Genomic DNA, 23,928 nt, shown 5'->3' on the forward strand with positions numbered 1-23,928 from the left:
ATCCCGTTGGTCCTTTAAGACCTAAGAAAGCTTTGAGAGAAAGTAAACCTGGGGGGTGAGGGGTACTGGGCTGATTATTGCAGCACAGAATAGAGGGAAATCGAGCATGAAGCCTTTTGGTTTCAATAAGTAAAAAGACTGAGCACTGGCCTGGGCTTCACTATCCTTCAGGATCTCAGGCTAAGGCTGCTGTATGAGGAAGCGAAGATACTGGTCAGAAGGTCCCCAGTTCTTGCCGAGTTCAAAAGTTCAAGTCCAGGGGTGCCTGGGTGGCTCAGTCGGTTAAGCATCTGACTTCAGGTCATGATCTCACAGTCTGTGAGTTCGAGCCCCGCGTCAGGCTCTGTGCTGACAGCTCAGAGCCTGGAGTCTGCTCTGGATTCTGTGTCTCCCTCTCTCTCTGCTCCTCCCCTGCTCATGCTCTGTCTTTCTCTGTCTCAAAAATAAATAAAAACATTAAAAAAAAAAAAAATTTCAAGTCCACACTGTGATAAGGAGGAGCAGAGGGCCAGAGCTGCACTGCAGGGTGACCAGGTGACCCTATGCTGGGGGGTGCCAGTTCACCCTGAGCCCTTTTCCCTTGGAGAGAGGCAGGTTTGCATTTCTGACTCCTGGGGGCAAACAGGAGGACCACTTTGCCTCTGCCTCTCCCTGGCCTTAATTCTAGAACCATATGGTTTAAGAGTGTAGAGAGCGTGGAGCGCCTGGCTGGCTAGTCAGAGGAGCACGCGACTCGTGATCTCGGGGTCATGGGTTCGAGCTTAACTTAAAAAAAAAAAAAAAGAGTATAGGGGTCTTTTACAAAGAGATCCCTCATCCTACAGTTGGGAGACTAAAGTTTTAGAAACGAGAGGACCCTGACCAAGGGCCACTCTCCAGGCCTGAGTGACAGCACAGAACCACTTGCACTTCCTGGCTCACACTTGCTGCTGCGGCCTGTCTGACAGAAACACTCAGGCCGGGGCTCCATTGCCCAGCTGGATTCCTTGGGGGAGATCTAGCCTTGGGAGCTAGGTCCTGTGGAGGCTTCTGGTTAGCAGGTGGGATGGGAAAGGGGTGTCCAGGGTCCCCAGGACAGGCTGGATCATGTGTGACTGGGGGACCAGGTCAGGGATATAGTGATGTGCTACATGCCATTAGGAAACTGGCATCTGATCGCGCCTCTGGCAGGTGGCCTGAATCCTACCATTAGGCACTTGCCACAGGCCAGGGGACCTCCTAAGGTCACCACCTGAATGGGGACTGGGGACTGCCATTCCCATGCAGTGTGGGCAGACAAGGTCATTGAACCACGATACCAGATGTGCATTCTCTCAGGGTCCCACACGTAGGCTGGGCTGAGGTTTGTGCTGTGGCCCGGTGGCGTACCTGGAGCCAAAGCCACCCAGCGCTTTCCTCTCTCCTCATCCTGGGTCTGGGCCTCGCTTACCCCTGCCCAGCAGGCAGGGCTCACCGTGGCAGCCTGTCCCTGGGCCCCTGGGCAACAGCTTCCCCATCTTCACCGCCTGCTGGGACACTTGGCCTCCTTCAGGGAGACAGGTGGGGGGCGGTGTCCCCTGGGTACAGACTTCTGCCTCCACCTCCTCTCCCTCGTCTGCCTCTTGCCTTTGTGGATGGACTCCTCCCTTGGCATCCTCACCACCTGGCACAGCTCCTTTGCCCAGGTATTCTCATCTGGTCCCTGAGACCCTGAATGGGTCTAAGCACGCAGCTCCCTAATGAGCGGCAGACACTTCCTCTGGACTGACCTCGAGCAGGAGCAGTTGGGGACAGTCCATCCAGCCTTCTCCCCGGGGTCTTCTCTGAACAGAGGCCCCTGAGCAGCCTGTGGCATCTCTCCCAGAGCCGGATGGAGAGAGTTGGCGGTTCTTTTTCCCGGCTCTCTTGTGCCAGGAGGAGCCTTCAGGATGTTTGGGGCACAGCTTAATGCAGCTCTTTTAGAGGAGTTGGGAGGGGAGCAGGAGTTGGCGGCGGGTTGGGGGGCGGGGGGCTCTTCCGTGCTCTCCAGCTGGGCTGAGTCCAAGCTTTCCCCCTTCTCTGAGCCCCTGCCTTTCAGCTTTGTCCCCTTCAGTCTTATTCACCCTGGCTCTGCTGTCAGAGTCGGGGAACACTCTACCATGTCCCTGGCACTCACATCCATGACTGATCCCGTGTCCGTACTCACCCCTTGCCTCTCTTCTCTTCCCGGGTATATTTTACATAGTAACACATCCGAATGACGTTACACGCTTCCTACTGGGCTTCCGTGAGAAATCCGAGTTCAGGGGACACATTCCGAGCCCAGCCCGCCCCTGCCTGTGCTCAGCCTCTGAGTCTCCAGCACAGCTCCCTGAGCTCCGTTGAGTCAGCAATGCAACCACAGCACAGATCTCTTTCCTCAAGGCCCTGTCCTGCATGGCTCGTGGGCAGGGACTCAGGGCACCCCACAGGTTCTGCACCCACCTGCCATACTCCCCGTGCTCCTGGGGCCCTGGAGGACGAGGTGACTTTGTCAGGCAGTCTCTTCTCCTCTCCTGAGTGAAGCTATGAGAGGGGTCTTCGACAGCTTGTTAGAGTGCCCAAAAGAATTTTCAGCCCCTGTGGCAGGCTGGAAAGTGGGTCTTTTAACCCCAGGAGCATGTGAGTTCCTCAGATGACATATGAGTGAGGCCCTCAGGGAGTCTGCTCATCTGCTGTCCTTGCGGATACAGTCATGGCCTCTGTTCTTGCTTTGGGACCAGCCCGCAGAGGAGTGACCCACAGGACCTGTGCCTTAGGTCTCTGCGGGACAGGCAGTTGTTCGTTCTCTCAGCAAATTGAGAATTACCTGTTCGGAGCTGAGCTCGGCTCTGCCCAGGTGCTGTGACTCCCCACACCCAAGCCCACTTTCCCCGCTGCCTGCTGTCAACAACCAGCACACCTCCTAAGGCTGTCCTGCAAGGTCACGGACTGTGACTGGCCTCCCCTCCTCCGTCCCCGATTAAAGAAGCACCAGCGAGTGTGAAAGGCGCAAACCCTTCTTCCTGACCCAGGTTCGGGTCCTGAGGTTGCTGCAGCCTCCGGCTAGGGCGCTGGCGGTGTGGGCTCTGCCTCACATCACAGCTCAGCCGCTGCCACTGGCCCAACACAGACCCTCGTGTTCTAGGAAGAAGGGAGACCAGAGTCTCCTGCCGTTCCTTGCCCCCTAGAGAGAGCGCCCTTCATCACCAGGTCCCTCCTGCCCTCCACTCCTCCTGTCTCCTCTCACCCAACCCTCCCAGATGTTAATGAAGCTCAGGTGAGGCAAGCATCGGATGTGTCACGGCCTAATCCGCCCCAGAGGTGGGGAGACTGAAGCCCGGAGGGGCTGGGAGCCACCCAAGGTCATGGTTAGAGAGTCGCACAGCCAGATCTGTATCAGCCGCTGCTCTTCCCACACTCCCCTGCTGCCTTCTCTGCTCCTGGTCCAGAGTGGACCTGCCAACATGTGGGTCTTGGGGTGGGTCCCTGGGCAGCTCTGCCAGACCTTTCCCAAAGCCAAGGTGCCCAGAGCCCTCATTGTGCAGGTGGTGGGGCCCAGAGGTGAGTGAGTGGGTCTGGGAGGTCAGCAGCTCAGCCCCCGGAAGTGACCTGCTGCAGAGAACTTTGGTAGCACAACTCTTGGTTCCTGCCTCTGTAGCCCTAAAGGACACCCAACAGCAGCCCATCCGTATGCTAAACAAATCTTCTCTGGGAGGACCATTTTAAAACCAAGTCAAAGCCCCGAAGATGGGATCAGTGAGGTGCTTGCTCTGCACTCTGAGGCCTGTGGTTCAGGCCTGCTGCCCCGCCAGGGTGAAGCATTCCTTGTGCCTGGGCTGACCACATGGCCCTCCCCACCTGCACTCTGGTCATTGTGGGGTCAGCATCTGGGCCTGGTCCCAACACAGCCTGTGCTTGTCCTGGGCTGCACTTCTGGCAGTTCCTGCCCCAGTGGTAGCAGGCTCACATCTGGGTCGTGCTCTGCCCTGCTCGGCTGCCCAGAGGCCTGACCACTGGGTGGATGCCCCCAAGCAGGAAGCGTTGCGCCTGGTGTCTAGACCACCCGACGAGGTTCCTAGTCCCCAAGAGCAGGGATCTGATCCAGTGCTTCCCCCCTCTTCTCTCTCCAGATGGCTAGAGATGCTCATGGTCTATCCCAGGACCAATAAGCAGAACCAAAAGAAGAAGCGGAAGGTGGAGCCTCCCACACCACAGGTAGGCAAAGTGGTTTCGTTTCAGTAGAGCTGGGATGAAGTGAGAGCTCCCCGGAAGGACCCGGCCTAAAACTAGGGCTGAGGAAAAGGATCCAGATGGGGCTGAGACGGTCACCAGCCCTGCGTGTCCTCTCCTTCCCTCCAGTGGTCTGTGGGCCGCAATCGGTACGCTCCTCTCCAAGCCACGGGGCAGGACCCTCCATGGGCCAGGGTGGCCTTCGTGTACACTCTGGGGCTGCCCCAGGCGGTTTCCAGTGAGTGGGCCAGTGCTGAGCAGCAGTATTACAGCACGTGTCCCTTCCCTGGCTGTCCGGCCAGCTGCTAGGGAGCACACAGCATGCTTGGAAGGCTACTTGCTGCACACGCATGTCCTCGCGCACCACGGTTGAGGAAGGGACTCAGTTCAGCTCGACTTGACACACGGAGATGATCCTACAGACAGCAGGCTGGGAAGGAAGGCCAGACAGGGAGTGTCCTGGCCAAGTGAGGGGCTCTCAGGGCTCTGTTCCTGCTCTGAACTTTGACCATAAATGGAAAAAACTTGGTACGACCTTGACTTTTGGGCCCCTGTCCTACTTCCCATGTGACCAGAGCAGGAGGTAGCCTGCATAGTCCCACCAGGTCTAGTACTTTCCCAAAGGCCACTCTCTTCCACCTCTGCAGGGGCATAGGGCACCCAGAAGGGCTGTGCACCTCCCTGCCATGCTCCTCACACTCCCAGGGCCCTGACGGAGCGAATTAACCTTCCTGAGCCTCAGTGAACTGATTCACAGAACGGGCCCTTTGAGCTCTGGTTATAGGATTTTTGTGGGCATGAAGGGAAGCGCTGAGCCTCTGATGGGCGCTCAGCGAATGCTCCTCCTCTCTGCTCCAGACTTCACAGTTACCGAGTGCCTTGCCCTGCCTGAGCCAGCCTCACAGCAACCCTAAGAGTGAGCAGAATGGGGATCGGGTTCCCTTGGGATCTTGCAAGGCCCAGAGTCTGACAGGGAGCCAGCCTGTGACAGAACCTGGCTACCCACTGGGGCTCTGTAGTCCTTACTGGATACTCTCTGCTTCAGCGAGTGGCAGAGGTCAGCCTGGGCAGGACTGGTAGGTGTGTGCTGGCCTGGGTCCCTCGCTCTCTACATACCCACCTTGGGCTTCCTTGCACAGGCCCTGATGGAGTGCAGCTCTGGGCCTGCTCTCAGCCAGTGGTTGTTGTCTGCTGTCTGTCCACGCTCCCCAAGGTGTCTCAGGCCAGCATCCTCTGAAGGTAGTATACCTGGCAAGAAGTCAGCAAAATGCAGTTGGAGTCATTCCTGGAGACTGAAAGTGGGGCTTCCTACTAGGGAACAGCAGATACACACACAAATCCCCCAAAGCTGCCTGGTTTGAGAGAAAAAATCCCAGGCAGAATAATAGCGTTTAGGGTTACTCTGCGTTTCTATAGTGATGTCTTGGAAACATCGCTAGAGCAGAGCTCCGACCTCCAAATAAGGCAACGACATGTGCAATAGACAGGTTCCGCCCAGACCGGGGAGTTTGGTTGTGTCCCTGCTCCCCGGCTGTCCCCTCCCTCTAGATACTGCTAGCCATGGCCGAGCTTCACCTTTTCCGTTGGTAGCAGGAGCCACGCGATCACAGGGTGGGGAGATCACCCACTTCCCTGAGAGTCTCTTAGAGCGTGGGTGTCCCAGCCTGCTCTGCTCACCCCTTCCTGAGCCCTAGCCGGAGCCAGCCTGGCAGGGACTCTTCTTTCTGCCCCTTGTTCCCAAGAGCATCACATTTGATTCCATTGGTTTCTGGAAGCTGTAAACTTTCATCTGGGGCCCATCTTCTTGTGAATCAGTCTCATGAGGTGATGTGGGGTCTCTCCAGAGGAGAGTTGGGGATCTCTGGACAGGCCTTCCCTCCACAGCCTGATGCTGAAGGTGTTTTGTTACCCTGAATGGAACAGGGAGGGAAGCCTAAAGCCTTGTGGGCCCCCCATCGAGGCAGGAACTCAGGACCCCATATCTGGCCTCTTTCTCTGTGGCCTGGGAGAGTTTCACATAAAACCAGTGGGGATCTGGAAGTGTCGCTGTGCTGTGCCGTGCCCTCCAGAAACTCAGGAGGAGAGCCCACAGGGGCCCACTTTAAGAAGGATGTCTCAAGCAGTTAAGACTTGGGGCCATGGAGAGTACACTCACCAAGTGGTTTCCTGAGAGTATCAGAGAGAGACCCATGCCAGGCCCTGAGGGAGGATGAAGATCAAGCTACAGGGGGGAGCAGACAGCCTCTAGACTGGGCACATGGGTCCCAGCAGAGCCTAGAGCAACAGGGAGTCAGGCAGGCCCTCCAAAGCCTGAGGCCTGAGATACAGATTCTGGGAGCTGCTGCTTTACTCAGCCCCTGTTCCCTCCAAGAGGAAAGACTTTTTCTGATACCGAGATGCCTAGAGAGAAGGAATAATGATCCATGCCAGGTACGACCAGGACAGGAAGGACGGAGATCTTACCGCCCTCTCCCCAAATCCCAGGTCTGGGGCCAGGGGCCGCGTGTTCCCCCTGCCAGTGTGTGGGCCGGGAGGCTTGATTCATCAGGTGGAGCTCTGGAATGCTGGTTTCTCCCATGCCCCCGCCCGCCAGGCTCTGGGCCCTTGCTTCTCCGCCTTTCTTGAGAGACCTGTAAAACAACAGACCCCTCTCAGTGCGACCAGAGACATGCCCGGAGGAATGTCCCTACTGGTCCAGTGCGCTGGTTCTTCTCAGGCCCACACGTGTGTTGTGGATTGCCACTTCTTCTGGGGTGTCTTGTTCTCTACTTGGGTGGCTGCTCCAGGTCACATCCTTCTTTTCATTGGGTCCCCGTTCCATTCCTGTGCCCAGGAAGTAGAAAGGCAGGCTTTCTGTGAAACCTCCTCTGGAGAGGGTACCTGCTTAGCTAGCATGTGGAGGCGACAGCGGCCCGGGCCTGCCTTTCAAAGCCCTTTGTGTGCTGCCAGATGAACAGCACAGACCTCGTTACAGCAGTGAAACGCTGATGGCCCTGACCATGCAGGGACTAGCACGTAGGAAACCCGGCACCTCTGCCTCCTTCCTCTTCCACAGGTACCTGTGGTCTGTGTCCTTGTGACCCCCAGCACCCTCTCCACCACAACGGCGACAAGTGTGGGGAGCAGAGGCAGTGCCCCACAGCCGCCACACATCCGCTTTGGAAAAGAGCAGCAACTTTACCCAGAGATCAGGCTTTCCTGTTATCACCCACCCAGCCCCCTCTCCTGGAAGCCAGTGTGGCTTTGTTCCTGCTGCCAGACTGTCCCTCTGTCTCCACCGATTCGATAAGGCTTGGCAGAGAGGCAAGAGAAAGCAGAGCCTCCAGAGGAGAGAAAAAGAACTGCCTGTGGACCTTGGCCGCCATTCAGGGCCCTCACTCTCTGGGAGGTGTTTTCCAGAAGTGGGGAGCGTGGGGAGGGATCTGCAGATGTGACCAGCCCTCACAGATTGGGAGGCCCAGGGCCAGAAGGTGGGTGTGTAGCCACGAGGTGCTGGGACATGCATTTGTTTCCCAAGCTCCCTGTCATGGCCCCTTGGATCTCAAGCCTAGAATTTCCTCGGCCTCTTGGGAATCTGTGGCAGCCCACCTGCTCCGTGCTGGAGCCACAGGCATCAGAGAGGGCTGTGCATATGCCATGGGCACTTCACCCGCAGCGTGGGGCTGAGGCCACTTCCCTCACAAGCACAGCTGCCGCCTATTCCTCTTGGGCCCCTTCTGGCAACCTCTCCGTATCCTTGTGCAGCTGGTCTTCCGCAGGGGGGACGGATTCACCGACCATCTTCACGTCACCCCACCCCACCCAGTTCTCTAGGAGGAGTCCCAGCTCCACCCTGAGCCCACCAGAGCATGCCCAGCCTCTGGCCTTTGAACAGAAGGCTCAGTCGCCAGAAGGGGCCACGGCAGGGGGACCTGGAGTGAATTCTGCTTGAGGGATGCGTTGCTGGGGCGCATGGATTGAGGGCGGTGGGCTGACTGGAAGGACAGGTGGCCCTGGGGCTGGCGCTCCTTAGATCATTAGAGCCTGGTTCTTTTGGAGCCCTCAGGAAACTGTCAGAAACCATTGCCATTTTCTTACAAGAGTCCAGTTCTTACAAGGTGGGTAAGAGCTGCAGGGAATCTTCAGCCAGGTCTGGTGAGAGCTCTCTTGGGCAGTCAGGCGCGTCCTGGGTCTGTGGGAAGAGCCTTCTTATCTTTATCCCATTCCTGAGGCTCCGGAATTCTTGCAAAGCCAAGGAAGACTTTGGACCTGGTAAAATGCCTGTTTTTTCACATTGAGATACCTGGTGCCTGGGCTTCTCAGTGGGCCCTCTAGGATGCCCATCCAAAGCATACTCCTCCCCCCCCCCCCCACTGCCACTCCTGAGGGTGTCTGGTGATGGAAAAGGCTTGAAGCCCCACTCTGCCCCTTACTGGCCATGCAAGTATGAGCATGCCGTCTCCTCTCAGCGAGGGCAGCCTCCCATGCGAGGTGTGTTGGTGAGGACTGGATGGTACAGTGATGTACCAGAGCCCAGCACATGGTCCGTGCTCAGTGACAGATAACCCAGCGGTTAATCCCGGCGGTTAAAACCCCGCGCATGCACAGACACATCACCTGTGTCATCTGTAATCCTCGCCAAGGGCCCCACCTCGAGAGTTGGGTTAAGGTAGGTTTCTAAAACTGAGACTTGGCCGCCAGGACGGGAGTGGAAGGTGGGCATTTGCGCATAATCCCCATGTTTTTGGGAAGGCAGCTGAGACATGTCTCGCTTTTGAGAGCAAAGCCGTCTTGCTAGCAGTGCCCTCTGTAGCTGGCACCTAGGACCCTGGGCCAAGCCCGGGTGAGCTGGTGCTGTAGGGCAGCTAGAGATCCCAGCCGGGCCCTTGTCCAGGCCCTGGATTTGAGGTTGAGTCACAGTTCTGCACCTGCTCTGGAAACGGACTTTCTGTATTTGGCTAAGTACCTCCCATGTGAATGCTTCTCCCACAGAGCAGCACCAGTTTCAATCTGGGGAGACGTGGGGTGGACACTGCTCCCATATGGGCTCGTGGCGGGGTGGGAGGACATGCATGTACTTGGATGTTTTGTTTGTATCTGATGACTCTTCCTTCACACAGTGTCCCAGATGTCCTGTTTGAGCTTTCTAGAACCAGAAGGCGGGGGGTGGGCAAGGGCTGGCCCCGGCATGGGTGTTGTGTGGACACATGCTTTGCATTTTCCCAGTGGCCATCTCCATGGTGTGTTCTTCCCGCACCCCACCCCATCTTTTGTGACTCGTGTCCTAAGCACCTACAAGTCTAGGAATGACAGACTCTGAGCCAGCCATTTGTCATCTCACTTTTAGTGCCTGGTCCGCTGCTCTGGGCTCTGTGGTTTTGTGGGCAGGGAACACTGGCGTGTGTTTGCTGTCGGAGGTCCAGGCAGAAATCCTAAGCCTCTGCTCCGTGTATTTACCAAATCTGGCCTGAGGCCAGTCAGACCAGGCACTCTGGGCGCACTGACTGGGGCTGTCGAGGGGAAACGGCCACGGTGCCATCCAGATGGAGCTTTCACCTGACCAAGATATCTCTGTTCTGAGCCTCCCCTGCCAGGGATTCCGGGCCACTGACACAGTGCGGTTGACCTTAGTGTCCCCTGTGGCCAGGCACCCGGGCGGCCAGGACCTGCGCAGCAGCTCAGGCTGTGTGCTGTGGCTGCACAGACGCTGCTCTCTCCCCCAGGAACCAGGGCCGGCCAAGATGGCTGTCACCAGCAGCAGCAGCAGCAGCAGCAGCATCCCCAGTGCTGAGAAAGTCCCCACCACCAAGTCTACACTCTGGCAGGAAGAAATGAGGGCCAAGGACCAGCCCGACGGGAGCAGCCTGAGTCCGGCTCAGAGTCCCAGCCAGAGCCAGCCTCCCGCTGCCAGCACACTGAGGGAACCTGGGCTGGAGAGCAAAGACGGTGAGTGGGAATCCTGGGGCCCGACCTCACAGCTCTGCAACAGGCGTCCATCCCCACAGAGCTGGTGCTGGGAACTCAGGGACCGGTGCAGCCCAGTCCTAAGCCCTGGGCCTCAGGCTCTTTCACCTTCCGTGTCCGTCAGCCCTCGGCAGGGGCCTGGCCTGGGTGGGCCTGGGATTCTTGGACGCCGGCCTTGGCCTCGCCCCTCTAGCTCTTCAGTCCCATCTGTAAAGGAGGAAGACAGCACCTGCTCCGTCAGCCCCAGGTGGGTGTCGTGAGAATCAAACTGCTCCGGAACGAGGTCTGTGTACCAGGAGGCCTTCCTGTCACAGTGGCTGCATTGTGTTCATGGCCTAGTTGACCCTGGCAGCCCAGCGTGTCCTGAGAACAGCACTCGTTAGGGCAGCCTCGTCCTTCTCGCTGTCCCATCCTGCCCAGCCTCTGGGCGCACGCAGTAGGGAAGAGGGTGCTCCGGAGGCTTTGCTGTGCTCCCTTCACTTAGCGCTTTGGAATTACTGGAGCAGAGGCAGGGAGGCACCGTTTGCCTCCCTGGCCTGGGCCCTCGAGGGCTCTGCGTGACATAGGCTGGCCTCTCCCATTTATATTTTGTCCAGCTCATTAAAGACAAGACAGTTAGGACTGACCCAGTTCATTCAGGCCAAAATACGTTTTGCCTCAGCTCTTCATGCGTAGCACCCATCCATTCCCCTCGTTCCTGCAGAAGTCCCCTGCCTCTGCCGTCCCCAGATGTGCTAAAAGGCCAAACGGCTACTTGGCCATTGGTTTCCTCCTTGATGCTTGCTAAGAAGCGGTTGTTGGTGGGACCTCTCTCGGGGGCGAGGGATCCTGCTCCCCCAAAAAGCCCTCCGACTAGAAGCTCAGGGACCCCCAGGCAGTCTAACAGGGGCAGCCAGGTTAGGAGAGAGATGGATGAGGGACTTGTGTGGGAAGGGTATTTCATTCCTGTCCCAAGGTTCTGCAGTAGGGCGAGCCATATAGGACTTTAAAAAGTTCCCAGAAACCAAAGATGGCAGCAGGCTAAGTGTGTCTCCCGCCTCCCTTGTCTCTTCCAGAGGAGAGCGCCATGAGCAGCGACCGCATGGACTGTGGCCGCAAAGTCCGGGTAGAGAGCGGCTACTTCTCCCTGGAGAAGACCAAGCAGGACTTGAAGGCCGAGGAGCAGCAGCTGCCCCCGCCGCTCTCCCCTCCCAGCCCCAGCACCCCCAACAACAGGTATAGTGGCCCCGGACCGCCCTCCCAGGAGCTTGGTCATCCCCTTCCTTCCCCAGGTTCTCGACCCCCCAGCCGAATTGTCTGCGGCAGCTCCCGTGGCTCCCTGGACGTGGCCAGCCGGCCCCCCGCCCACACGGACTCCAGCAGCGCTGGGGGGCGGGGAGCAGAGAGACTGGGGCGCACCTTTGCCTTTAAAGCCAGCAGGCAGTATGCCGCCCTGGCCGACGTCCCTAAGGCCGTCAGGATCAGCCACCGAGAAGCCTTCCAAGTGGAGAGAAGGCGGCTGGAGCGTAGGACTCGGGCCCGGAGCCCTGGCAGGGAAGAGGTGGCCCGTCTGTTTGGCAACGAGCGGAGGTAAGGAGGGGATTAGAGGGCCACATGTGCACAGACACGCGCCCCTCCTTTACACAGTCTCTCTCTCTCTGTCTGTCTGTCTCTCTCTCTCTCTCTCTCTCTCTCACACACTCACACACACACACACACACACACACACACACACACACCACACACACACACACACACACACACACTCCTGTGTTCTTTTACATGCTTTTGACATGTCTCCTCACACACACTCTCATGCACACATTTCCTCTCCTCACCTCACACATGCATGCACACGTTCCCAAAGCATTCCTTGGGGGAGCACACTTGTTCTCCCTTTCTGTTAGAGTGTGTGGGGAGCCTTCCCTTTTTGAGCCTGGGCTCTGATCACAGAACTCAGCCCCCGGTAGCCAGAAATGTAGGATCCCTCTCTGGACACCCAGAGATCTGGGCCAGAGGCCAGCTGCTTCCTGTGAGTGCCTCCTGGCACTGATACATTAAGGGCCGCTGGGCCTTATGTGGCTGCATCTGTTCTTTCCTGGTCCATTTCTGTTCTCTGAGGTGCCTGTGGAGGCAGGGAGAGCCCAGAAGTGTAGGGGCTGGCTCCCCTTGCCTTACGCTCCTGGCATGGGTGGAGGGCACCGAAGAAGGTGGGGTGGGCAGCCACGGGAAGTCACAGGGAAGCTGAGGTAGCCTGTGAGGTTACCGAGCGTCCAACAGCATCGCTCTTCATCCGGGCTTGGCTGAAACATGACATGGGGAGGCTCACAGAACCACAGCTTCCTGGGGAGAGACAGGGTTTAGAGATGAGAACTGGGACAGGGCCTGGGACAGAGGCATGGAACTCAACTGTGGTGTGAAGAGAGGAGGGCTCTGTCCTCCTTTTCTCTTGTTCCACCGGCCCTGTGCTTCCCAGAGAGCCGTGGAAAGAGCTTGGTTCCATCTCTGAGGCCCTGACCCGGATCACGGCACTGGAGTGCCCCCTTCCAGTAGGAGCTTCATCCCTGAGTCTGTAAACAGAGCCTTGACAACAGGGGTCTCACCCGGGTCCGGGGGTGAACTGCTGGAGGTCCACGAACCCCCCCCCTAAGTGATTGGAGAGTCCATATGTACATTTTTCTGGGAAAAGAAAATCCGAAATTTTCATTAGGTTCCCGAATGAAACCTCTTTCCGAAAAAAGAGGTTCAGACTTAAATTCCCAAAGCATTCCCAGAATGTCCTCCCCACCCTGCCGAAGCCTAACTAAAGCTCAGAGTCGGCATGCTGAAGAGACAGGCCAGGGTGGCGATGAGCTCCCCTCCTCGAGGGGCCGGCTGTGAGCAGGGTGCCTTTCTCTCCTGCTCCCTTTTCTTAATACCCACCTGCTCTCCCAAAGCCCCAGGTGGGAGGGACCTGTGCACTTGTGGGTCCACCTCCAGAATAAGGAGGAGATGCCCAGAGTTGTTGGTCTTGAGAAGAAAGCAGATGTGCCTGATTCCTAGGCAGAGGGAGAAGGAAGCTGACCTGATGCCTGGGAGGCGGCCTTCAAGCCCTGGCTGTCTTCTTGTTTGATTAGCAACCCCAAGAGGTGCCTGGGTCACACACAGAGATGGGGCCTCAGAAGCAGGGTGACTCCTCACAGGAATAGCCTGGTGTAACAGAGCTAGGCTGCACATCCCCACCGGGCCCTTAACTGGAAAGACCCTGCTCCCATGATGTGACCCAGGATGGGACCACAGCTGCCCTTAAAGCAGTTAAGTAAATGCATAAGTTGAGAGGGCTTGCCAGAGACTAGGAGGCCTGTGGGCCAGAGCAGAGGAGGCTTGCACTGGCCGGCAGGCAGGCTGTGGATCCTGGAGGCTCCCGAGTGGGCAGCTGTGCCCTGGTTCAGCGGCAGACCGAAGAATTAACGTTCAGCACACCTGCTTGGCTTTGAACTTGTTCTTGTCTAGTAGCCTGGGGTAGATGGCATCTCTGGGGCTTTCCTCTCTGCATGCTCCTTGCCACCATGGAGATGGGTTTCCACCTGGTGTTGGCACCCCTGGAGCCCACCCGCTCTGCGTCCTCACATTGTAATGTCACTTTCTTACCCTAATGACATCTGACTGGCTGCTGTCACTTTGCTAGGCCTGCACTCTAGCTCACCCTGTGCTTGATCGGATCCCTGCGTCCTGGTTGAATAGAGCAGAACCCCATATTGGCAGGACGTCGGCCACAGCTGAGCCAGGCTGGCCCGGGAGCCAGGTTGGGGGGGCACAGTGGGGGGGTGGTCACCCGACAGGCCAAGGCCCTGAAGCAATCCTTTATGGGCCTCTCAGATTGCTCTTCAGATTTGCTCCAGAGCTTTTCAGATGTTTCTTGGATGGTGACTCACTGCCAAACACGCATGGGGGAGGCCATGGCCCTTGTTAAACTCTTGGTGACTGACACCAGGACCAGGTCTTTTGTGGTCCTGCCCCTCACCTGGGCCGGGAACCTGGAGAGGTCAGGCGGGGCACGGGTGCAGGTGCCTCCTCTGTCAGCCAGCCCAGGGGGACGCTTCCTGCCACACCTGCAGTACCTCAAGGGAACCAGTTTAACAGCGTCTCACTCACCTTGCAAAATAAGCCATGGCTGACCTCACCAGAAACCCCCTCTGTGTGGAGAGGCTGCATCAAGTGCCACTCTCTTTTCCTCATCTGACTCCTCTCTCTGCAGCCCTGGCAGGCCGGTGGCTCGTGAGCCGCAGGTGACTGGGTGGGGCGCCGTTCCGTGCAGCCTTCCCAGGGCTCTCTAGGCCCCGGGGTCAGTTGGAGGGGCTCCCCTTCTGCAAGTGGTGGTACTTGGGTCTGTGCGTGGGCCTGGAACCTCCAGGGCGGTGGCGCCTGGGGCCCCATCCACCCAAGCAGGCTGAGCGCTTGCAAGAGCTTCCTGTGGCTCCCAGGAGCTCCTGCCGCTGCCCGCGCTGCCTGCGCTCGCTGCACACACCCTCTCTTGCCGCCTTCCCTCAACCGCTGCTGCCTGCTGCCTGCGCTGCGGGTTCTGGCAGGTGGGCCTGGGAGCAAGCTCTGTTCCTGGAGAAGGTTCTGCAGAGGTTTAGGGCCCCAGAGCTCCTGCTTTGTGTGTGAGCACAGAGAGGGGCGGAGAGCCCAGAGGACCCGAGAATTCTGCCCTTGGTCTTAAGCTTCTGGGATGAAGAAACCCTAAGAGATCCATTTTTACTGGTAACCCTTCTTGAGTCTCTTGGCGGGGTCTCAGGATTTGAGCCCATTTCCTCTTTTTCCTTCTAGAGTTAGATATTAGTCTCCCTTAGATTTTTATCTTTGGGGCTCAGAGGCCCTTCACTTGCTCCCCTTGACTCTGCCACTAGTCCAGAATGAAAGTAAAAACCCTTCCTGTGGGGTGACCTTGGGGCGCTTGCCTGGGTGTCCCTGAGAGGGCAGGCCTTGGTCTGGTGGCATGTCACGGTTGTAAAAAACAGAATTCAACTGAGTAAGCTTTAGAGATCTTATCGACTTTATCCAACAATTCATGAATCACACAGCATCTCGTCTATCAAATAGAAAGGAGCTCCGAAGAGCTGTACAAAATGAAAAACTTTTTATAGGTAGAAGAGGGTGGAACAAGGAAGTTAATAATAGCAAAGAGTGCATTGTTTTGGGCAAGGTCACCTTCCTTTGAGGGACAGCAGGGGTCTTATCAGGTAGATAACTCACTAGTGCTGACTAGGTAATTCCAAATTTACTGGTTTAAGATTCCTTGCCTGGGAGAGGTTGAAACTGTAATTAAGTTAGGGATTAACCACTATTTGGTGACTTGGATTTAGCACAGGTGACTTTATTCTGGGTCTGTTGTCTTTTTTTCTTTCTTTCTTTTTTTTTAAAGCAGTCTCCTCCTCTTATTTAAAAAATTTTTTTTAATGTTTATTTCTGAGACAGAAAGAGACCGAGCATGAGTGGGGGAGGGGCAGAGAGAGAGGGAGGCACAGAATCAGAAGCAGGCTCCAGGCTCCGAGCTGTCAGCACAGAGCCCAACACCGGGCTCGAACTCACAAACCGCGAGATCATGACCTGAGCCGAAATCGAACACTTCACTGACTGAGCCACCCAGGCGCCCCAGGAATCACTTTTTTAAGTGAAGTTGCTTTTTCAGTGATTTAATGTAGCCAGGTGTCAACTTCCCCAGAAGTATGAATCCAGGTGCCGTAAGTGGCATTGACCACAGCACAGACATTTTCTTATTTAGCTGAAAAATAATCAAGGGATATCCTATTACCAAGAACAACCTTGGCGTTCCAAAGATGGGTACTGCTAGTGAGATCTTTTTGTAATGGGGGACAGATCTGACTTAGATAATCACAAGAACACCAGAATGCAAAAATGTACTGTGATTTGCTTAGGAATTTGTATCTATTGGGCGAGTACAATTATAATTGTACAAAGGTGAAAACAGGGCACTAGATGTTCTGGATGTAAAAGTCAGATTCTGTAAGTGACTCCTAAGTTCAGGGGGACAGTTGGGACTAGAAGAGAAATTGGTCATGGGGAGGACCAGGAGATCTCTAGTATCAACGGACAGATAAGAGCTCTTTGTTTATGATAAATCTGGCAATCCAAAAGGTCCCCCCCGCCCCGCCCCGCATCCCACCCCACCCCCTCCCTTAGTAATGGCCTGACAGATATGGATGATGGCATTCTTTCTAGACCAGTGCCAGAGTAAAGGAAAGAGAAGAAGAAAGAATTTCATTTCATGTTTAAAGAATGAAGTCTTGATACAGCATCTTGGGTAGAAGCAGTCTTTTGATATCAGCTACTTCTTAGTTTGATTTTGAGGTCTCCAGCTGCTGTGGGGCCCTTTTTAATTAGGAGATGTAGACCCAAGGTTCAGTTCTCTAAAATTTGGTTGCCATCTGGGGAGTGAGGAGGACCCTTAAAGGCAGTCTTTGTTCTTAGTGATTCCAAATCAGAAGGAGGAGAGAAAAGTAGAAATGTTAGTTTAGAGTCATAGCCAGATATTTGCAAAAACTAGACAGACCAAGTTATGTACAGGTATGGAGCCAAACAAACCTCAAAGACAATTAACAGACTAGAATCTCATACCTGCGAAGATGCAGAGTTTTTCTCTCTATAGTTATTCCCATTTTTTAAAAGATAGTCACAGTAAAAATTACTTGGTTTACATTAAACTTGGCCTGATTTTGTAAGTACGGCAAAAATAGCAACCATATAAGCTGTTTTTAAGACCGCTTTGCTGGAACTTTGATCTCTTCTCTGAGGCCAGGAAGCCAAGCCAAGGACTCACCATTAGATTTTACCTGCAATACGTATAGTTTGGGTGAATTTCTCTCTTCTCAAAGTTCCCTCCAAATGCCCTGAGGTTCATAGGCCTGTCAGGAAGTCACCAGCACCTGGAAGGCTGCTGGGAACCCTATAGCAAGGTACCAGCCCGATTTTTCCAAGCAGCTCCTTAAAGCTGTCTGGTCAGATCTGAGTCTGTGCATATCTCCAAAATGAAACATTCCAGTCAAAGCCTTGGTAATAAAGCCAGTGTTTCCAGTTGTGTCCTCTTCTAGGGAAAACAGATTTTTATTGAACTTCTACAAATAACTAAATATATTGCCATGAAAAGAATACACAAGAGTTTACGAATTCTGAAGGGATCAGGTAGAGAGAAAAAGTAACTGTTTTAACCATAAAGGTATGCCCTACCAAATTGCTGTAGGTCATAGATCCCTTGAGTGAAAAGGTTTCCCTAGATCTGAAAGAGCAAAACATTAAGGAACTAGCAGCGTTTCAAACAAAAGGTCATGTAAAATTATAATCGTCCTCAGTTCATTCAGTCCTATGTAATTCTCGTTCTGCTTGAACCCAGTTTTTTCATTAGTTTGGAAATTCTTCCCCAGTTCATTTTCATGGTCTTAAAGCTTATTAGAAATCTTTATTTGTCAAAGTCCTTTCCATGAACACTTCCATAAAAGCATCAGAGTAAAACAATAATTCTCTGTAAATAACAGAAGACTTAAAAAATGCCCATAGTTAGGGGCGTCTGGGTGGCTCAGTTGGTTAAGTGTCCAACTTTGCTCAGGTCATGATCTCACTCACAGTGTGTGAGTTCGGGCCCCACGTCGGGCTCTGTGCTGACAGCTTGGAGCCTGGAGCCTGGAACCTGCTTCTGATTGTGTATCTCCCTCTCTCTCTGCCCCTCACCTGCTCACACTCTCTCTCTTCTCTCAAAAATAAATAAACATTAAAAAAAATTTTTTTTAAATGCCCATAAAGATCAGACGAGAGTTCACTATAATGGAAATGACAGGGAAATTTGGTTATTTTTGTGAGGTTCAACATTTTAAGATATCAGCTAGAATTATGACTGATAACATTGCATCAGGACATATCAGAACCTAAGAAGGCTTAGCCTCACTTATGTGATAATGCTGCCCATGTAATGCAATGTATCAAGTAAGCCTAATTAGTGAACATCTCTCTTTTTTTTTTTTTTTTTTTTTTTTTTTTTTAAATTTTTTTTTTCAACGTTTTTATTTATTTGTGGGACAGAGAGAGACAGAGCATGAATTGGGGAGGGGCAGAGACAGAGGGAGACACAGAATCGGAAACAGGCTCCAGGCTCCGAGCCATCTGCCCAGAGCCCGACGCGGGGCTCGAACTCACGGACCGCGAGATCGTGACCTGGCTGAAGTCGGACGCTTAACCGACTGCGCCACCCAGGCGCCCCTGAACATCTCTCTTTTAAACAGAGAGAGAGCAAATCTTTTATGATTTTTAGAGATCCTCTGAAAAATCCCAAAGTTACTGCTAGGTCAAGAAGACTTGGTTTAGAATTGCATTTTTGAGAAGTTCGTCAAAATACCAAAAGGTTTTAAAACACTTGGTCACATAGGATCTTAGATCGGTAGGAAACAACACTCCGTTATCACTTAACCAAAGTGGCAATTATAGACTTTATAGGCAAATACAGAAAGTTACATGATTGTAAAACAACAACAACAAAAGCCCTAAGCTCTTTTAATAGAGGATTTCTTCAGTAATCAAAGACCTGATAAAGACCACATGAAACACAGGACATTATTTTGATAAGACACAAAATCTTTGTTTTCTCAGCAGGTTAATTAAAAAGTAAAAACCCTTTCACAACTTCTTATCAATAGCAGACCAATACTCCTAGAAAATTTTGTCCTTATTTTAAGAGAGAATACCAAATTCTGATACTGCACCACCTTACTTTTGACGTTAATAGTTATCTTTTTTCTTTTCAGTTCAAGTTCATTTTAATGTTAGCTTGACCATGTATAAAATTCTTTTCCCAAGATTCCCCTTCCACAGACCTTCTCTAGTTTTCTTGTCCTGTTTTTTTTCTCTTTTTCATTCTGAAACAACTAGTCTCACTTTGGGATAAAATTACTTTCTTTTCCTTCAACAAAAATTGATCTCCATTCCTCATATCTTCTTTTACCCAAAACACACATCCTACATGTGTTAGAATTGTTATCCCTTAAAAACTTAATATCTTGTGAAAATAAAGTAGTAAATAATTGTGAACTGTCTTATGTTAGCATTCTGTGCCTGGCAAATGTATAAATACATTTTGTATTTTCTGGAAACATGCTTTCTCATAATAGATTTTTTTAGTGTAGCACAAAATATGTTTAATAGACCCAAATCTCTTTAATTTCTTTATAATAAGCAAAAAAGGAGATAAACCAACGTTCAGTAATTGTTTCAGTATTTTATTTGGAAATGATCTAGGCATTCAATGACTACTACTCATTTAATTTAGTAAAACTCTTCAGATTTTTAAGTTACCAAAAAGATTTAGGGAAACCATTTAAGTAGGCATATCAAAAATATAATTATTGCTGAAAAGTTCACCTAAAATTGCATATCTCAGTTCATAGATCAGTTGTGTTTAGACTACCCATGAAGACTTTGTGAAATATTTGGACAAAGTCAGCCAGCAACGTCTGTTATAACATAGACACCATGAGGTTATTTGACCAGTAAACCTAGATAGAGTAAAAGTTGTGGAAAGGTATTATAGTTAATGCTGATAACTCTGAAGACACGTCTATTTTAACTAAAGTAACACACTTAAATCAGTGTTAATACCAAATATTTTCCTAGAGCACATGAATCTAAAAAGCATTAGGTTACTCTCTGTTGTAAGTTTTAGAATATTGTTAGTACTTAATTCATATAAGTACTTAATTTTCTTGAAGCCAATTAAATAGAGCTTTTTTCTTTCTTTTTAATTTTTTTTAATGTTTACATTTGAGAGAGAGTGTGTGCGCGGGAGCGTACGCAGGGAAGGGCAGAGAGAGAGAGACAGAGAGAGACAGAGGCAGAATCCAAAGCAGGCTCCAAGCTCTGAGCTGTCAGCACAGAACCTGACGTAAGGCTCAAGCACATGGACCATGAGATCATGACCTGAGAGAGCTCTTTTACAAATTAATTTTGGCAGTATCATCTATAGGTAGAAAATACAGATGTACGTGTGCGCGCACACACATACACACACACCTTATAGCTTCCATGCTAAAATTTTAGCCGTGGAAAGATACATTGATATAAAATGCACTGGTTATAAGTTGGATCCAAATTGTGTTTCTGGCAGATGAAATAAGGTTACCTGGTCAGATGGCAAGAGCTTTTTATTTTTATGGAGGAGGCACTTACGATCTTTCGTTTACTCATGTTCCAAATAATCTTTCCCCCTTTTGCTTTTCTGATAAGAATTCCCTCCCTGGAGTTGGTATTTCAAAGAGTAGACCCTTAGATAAGAGGTCCCAGAGAAGACCAGGTAGAACATTTACATCACAAAGGCACGAGGAAAGAACATAAAGGCTTCCAAGAAGGCCTTTTGTTTCCTGAGGCCAGAATTTTTACAGTACTTTACAAGCCTTTGGAGATCTGTAGAGGAGCTTTTGGTATTGGTGAAAAAGGACAGACGGACTGTGAAGTGTTTCTAGAGCCGAATTTCTGGTTTTGTGAACAATTGCTCTAATTCCTCAAAGATTTCTGAGTTTTGACTTAAACGGTATCGTAAGTCGATCCACCCGTGCAGCTACATTATCCTCAGTTTGCTTCTGTGTATCAGGAAGGAGATTTCCAACTTGGGTGGAAATCAAAAGATTTCTGTGTTCTGCATTTAGAACTGTTTGTCTTTGGAATGTTCTAATATATCCTTTCACAGAGGCTTCAGATACTTTCTTTTCTTCTGGTACATAGTTTCATTCTAGCTTAAGGGAGAAGGCCTAAACAACCCTATCAGGCTCTGGTTATCTGCTTCCAACTTGGCTGACTTGTAACCACAGAACTACTTAAAAACTTGTTTTAAATATCTTGCCACTTTTCAGCCAGGACAAACAAATGTTTCTGGCAGTATTGAACAACTCCCCGTCAATGTAAGTGGGGACTCAAAGAGGATGTAAAGGATACTTACTACCTTCCCAAGATCCAGAGTTTCTCTCAAAGAGAGCCAAAAAGAACCAGCAACCTGTATGCCCCATCCGGGCCGAAAACTAAGCCAAGTTCTTAGGACACAAAACAAGCAAGAAGGTAGTAGCTGTCCCTGAAGAGACGATCAAGAGCCAGTGGGTTTGGATTTGGAAAGGAAGGAAGAGTGTGAAATGTTATTTTGGTCTCTCAATTGGGCATCCAGGAGAGCTGACTCAGGTATGAATTCTCACTGTCTGGCTTCTGCCAATTCTCCCAGGATCCCCTCTGTAGCCTCTCTTATCTACCAGAATTTGGCAAGGTTTTTCATTAATTTTAGTTTCCGTTGGCTGTTTCAGAGAATAATGTAGCAGTTTACCAGGGAACTCCCCAGAGTCCCACCACCTCTGGGAGGGTCCATATGGGCACCTCCTTCAAAGGCAGATTTGAAAGCATTCAAGTTGGTGTTGAGGGATTTACCCAAAATGTTTGAGGACAAAATTTTTTCTAATGGTCCAGTTGGTTACAAATGAGATACTCATTTCTGAGCCAGTGTTTTGATGTTAGACTCCTCGGAAGGTGTAATGGGAGAGGCCTGTGTGTTGTTTTAGATACCTTCTGTGTCTTTAATTTTTCATTAGCCTTTACAACAAAACTTTCAATGAAACTGTTTTGGAATCTTGAAGCCTTTGGAAGCTTCTGCATACCAATTAAAATAAGTATCCCATTCTGTTTGTTTGATTAGGAACCCCTGCTTTTAAGTGCATTTCTTAAATAATTTCTTAAATAAATGTCTAACTGGGACACTCCCATAACAGCCCCTGTGATTCTTGGTTGTCTTTAGTAAGATTTTGCATTTTTGTAGGTATCTATAGTTCCTGGCCCTACAGTTCTTAAGCCATAAAATAAGTGTAAGTGTGCTGGAAGTCAGTGTGTTCAACTATAGAATTTAAAGATCCCGTTTCTTCTAGCTAAGTCTTCGAGTCTCACAGAAGCAAATTGATGCCTAAAAGGGATGTGCTGCTGGGTTGGGAATGGTGTGGTGTTTTACAGTGTACCTTGTTGCACAGAAAGCTTCTTGAGGTTGGCAGGTGACCTAGTGTCGCTCTTGTGTCCATCCATGACCAGCCTATCTTGACATGGGAGCCTTAGAGTTAGGTGCCGAGCCCTCCTAAGAGTTTTTAAGTGCTCAGCCTGTGCCCACCAGTTTTGTAGCTTTTGGCTTCTGAGATTCTCATTAGCAATAGCCTTTACCTTCTGTGCACGCTAACGCACCAGCAGTAGCTGAGATATTTCTAACCAGTAAAAGGCTTTGTGTGCACCACCAGCAGTTCTCAACGTGGAACTGGGGACTAGGGAAGGTGCTGAAGCAGCGGACCCCAAAGAATGGGGACTGTGGACTAGGATTCCCATGAAATGGGGAATGCACACTGAACCATCAGAAGCCCCCAGTAGGGAATCTGAGTACTAAACCAAGGATGGGGGATTCCAGTCAAGTGGAATACTACAGACTGAACTAGCCACAGTTCCCAGCATGGTCCAGTCGAGTGGGGGACTGTAGGGAGCCAATTAGATCAGGAGCTCAACCCGAAGAGAGCAGAGCTCAGAACCAAGAGGATCTTCCCATGGCCCTCGGAAATGGTGAGAAAGACCGAAAACTTTAAGGGTTCACAGGTACCACAGCTGGCTGTGTTTCTCATTGTCCTTGAAGCTGTCCGAAGTTTCCTTTGAGTCCCACCACTGCCACCAAATTTGTAAGGACAAAATTCAGTAAATTTAAAATTTTAAAGCTCTTACTGGCTTTATTCAGTGATTCGGCATTCCATCCAGGAGATAGAAAAGAGCTCTAAGGAGCTGTACAAAATGAAAGACTTTTGTAGGCAGAAGGGAGTGGGACAAGGAAGTTACTGGCAAAACGTGCATTGTTTCAGGCAAGCTCACCTTCCTTTGGGGGACAGCACAGGGCTCTCAGGCAGAGCACCTCACTAGTGCTGACCAGGTAATTCCAGATTGGCTGGGTTAAGATTCTACTCCTTGGAGAGGTTGAAACTGTAATTAAATATCAAGTCTCAGTTTGGTGATGTGGGCTTAGCACAGGTGACTCCATTTGGGGCCTTGTCCCTGTTTTAAACAGTGCCCAAGTCTCAGGCCCCCAAGGGTGAGGACTAGGCCTCAGCCCACGTGCCCCCCCCGGCCTCCCTGCCCTCTGCCACCATGGTGACTCCCTGTGACTCAGGGACAAGGATGGTCTCCCCTTCTCAGTGATCACCTTGGGTTTTTGTTTCTTTAATTCTTTGGATAATTTTGATTTACCATTATTTGATTTTAAAAAGCAGTCCCTTTCTGTTTATTCATTTTCCAGCCTTATTTTCTTTCAGGTCTTGCCCCTCTCCACCTTCTCCTGCTGTGTCGCTGTGTGACGTTACTCGCCCTTCCTTCGCCTGCTTCGCTCCCATCTCAGCTCCGTCTCCAGCCGTAGATGGCCTGATGATGCGCCGGCCTTTCACACGAAATCAACTCGCTTTGTTTTTGTTTTAATTTGGTTTTTGATTCTTTTTACTGTTGGCAGAAACAATGTTAATTCATGGGCCTTTTTCTTGCTAACTTTTGGTTGCCCTGGGGTGGGGGCTGCATCGTGGTCTGCTGAGGGTTGCAATGAGGACTGAGGCTGCCACCCTCCGAGGTGGTGGCTGCCTTCTGATCATGTCTGTGGCTCAGGAGAGGAGGCCAGGCAATGAGCTGTGTGACCGCCAAGTGTGTCAACAGACCATACAGGGGCTTCCAGCGTGGGGATAGAGGGCAAGGACAGGCTGGGGGGAAGGGGAGGCC

General features: G+C 51.7%; 1 protein-coding gene across 3 annotated transcripts in view; it reads left to right on the forward strand.

Moving 5' to 3' along the window:
• Positions 1-23,928, forward strand: part of MPRIP (myosin phosphatase Rho interacting protein) — a 147,824-nt gene that overhangs the window by 85,254 nt on the left and 38,642 nt on the right. For 2 of the 3 annotated variants that reach the window (XM_047089686.1, XM_047089687.1), the window contains exons 5-7: positions 4,110-4,194; positions 9,912-10,134; positions 11,208-11,367. In XM_047089686.1, the coding sequence (XP_046945642.1) occupies positions 4,110-4,194; positions 9,912-10,134; positions 11,208-11,367 (468 nt within the window). Of the gene's footprint in view, positions 1-4,109; positions 4,195-9,911; positions 10,135-11,207; positions 11,722-23,928 lie in introns of all 3 variants that reach the window. The other variant, XM_047089688.1, reaches the window with a different exon arrangement.

This window comes from Lynx rufus, unplaced genomic scaffold (assembly GCF_022079265.1).
Source record: "Lynx rufus isolate CCGP_SWC_20201006 ecotype Redwood Valley unplaced genomic scaffold, mLynRuf1.p SCAF_28, whole genome shotgun sequence".
Classification (NCBI taxonomy): Eukaryota; Metazoa; Chordata; class Mammalia; order Carnivora; family Felidae; genus Lynx; species Lynx rufus.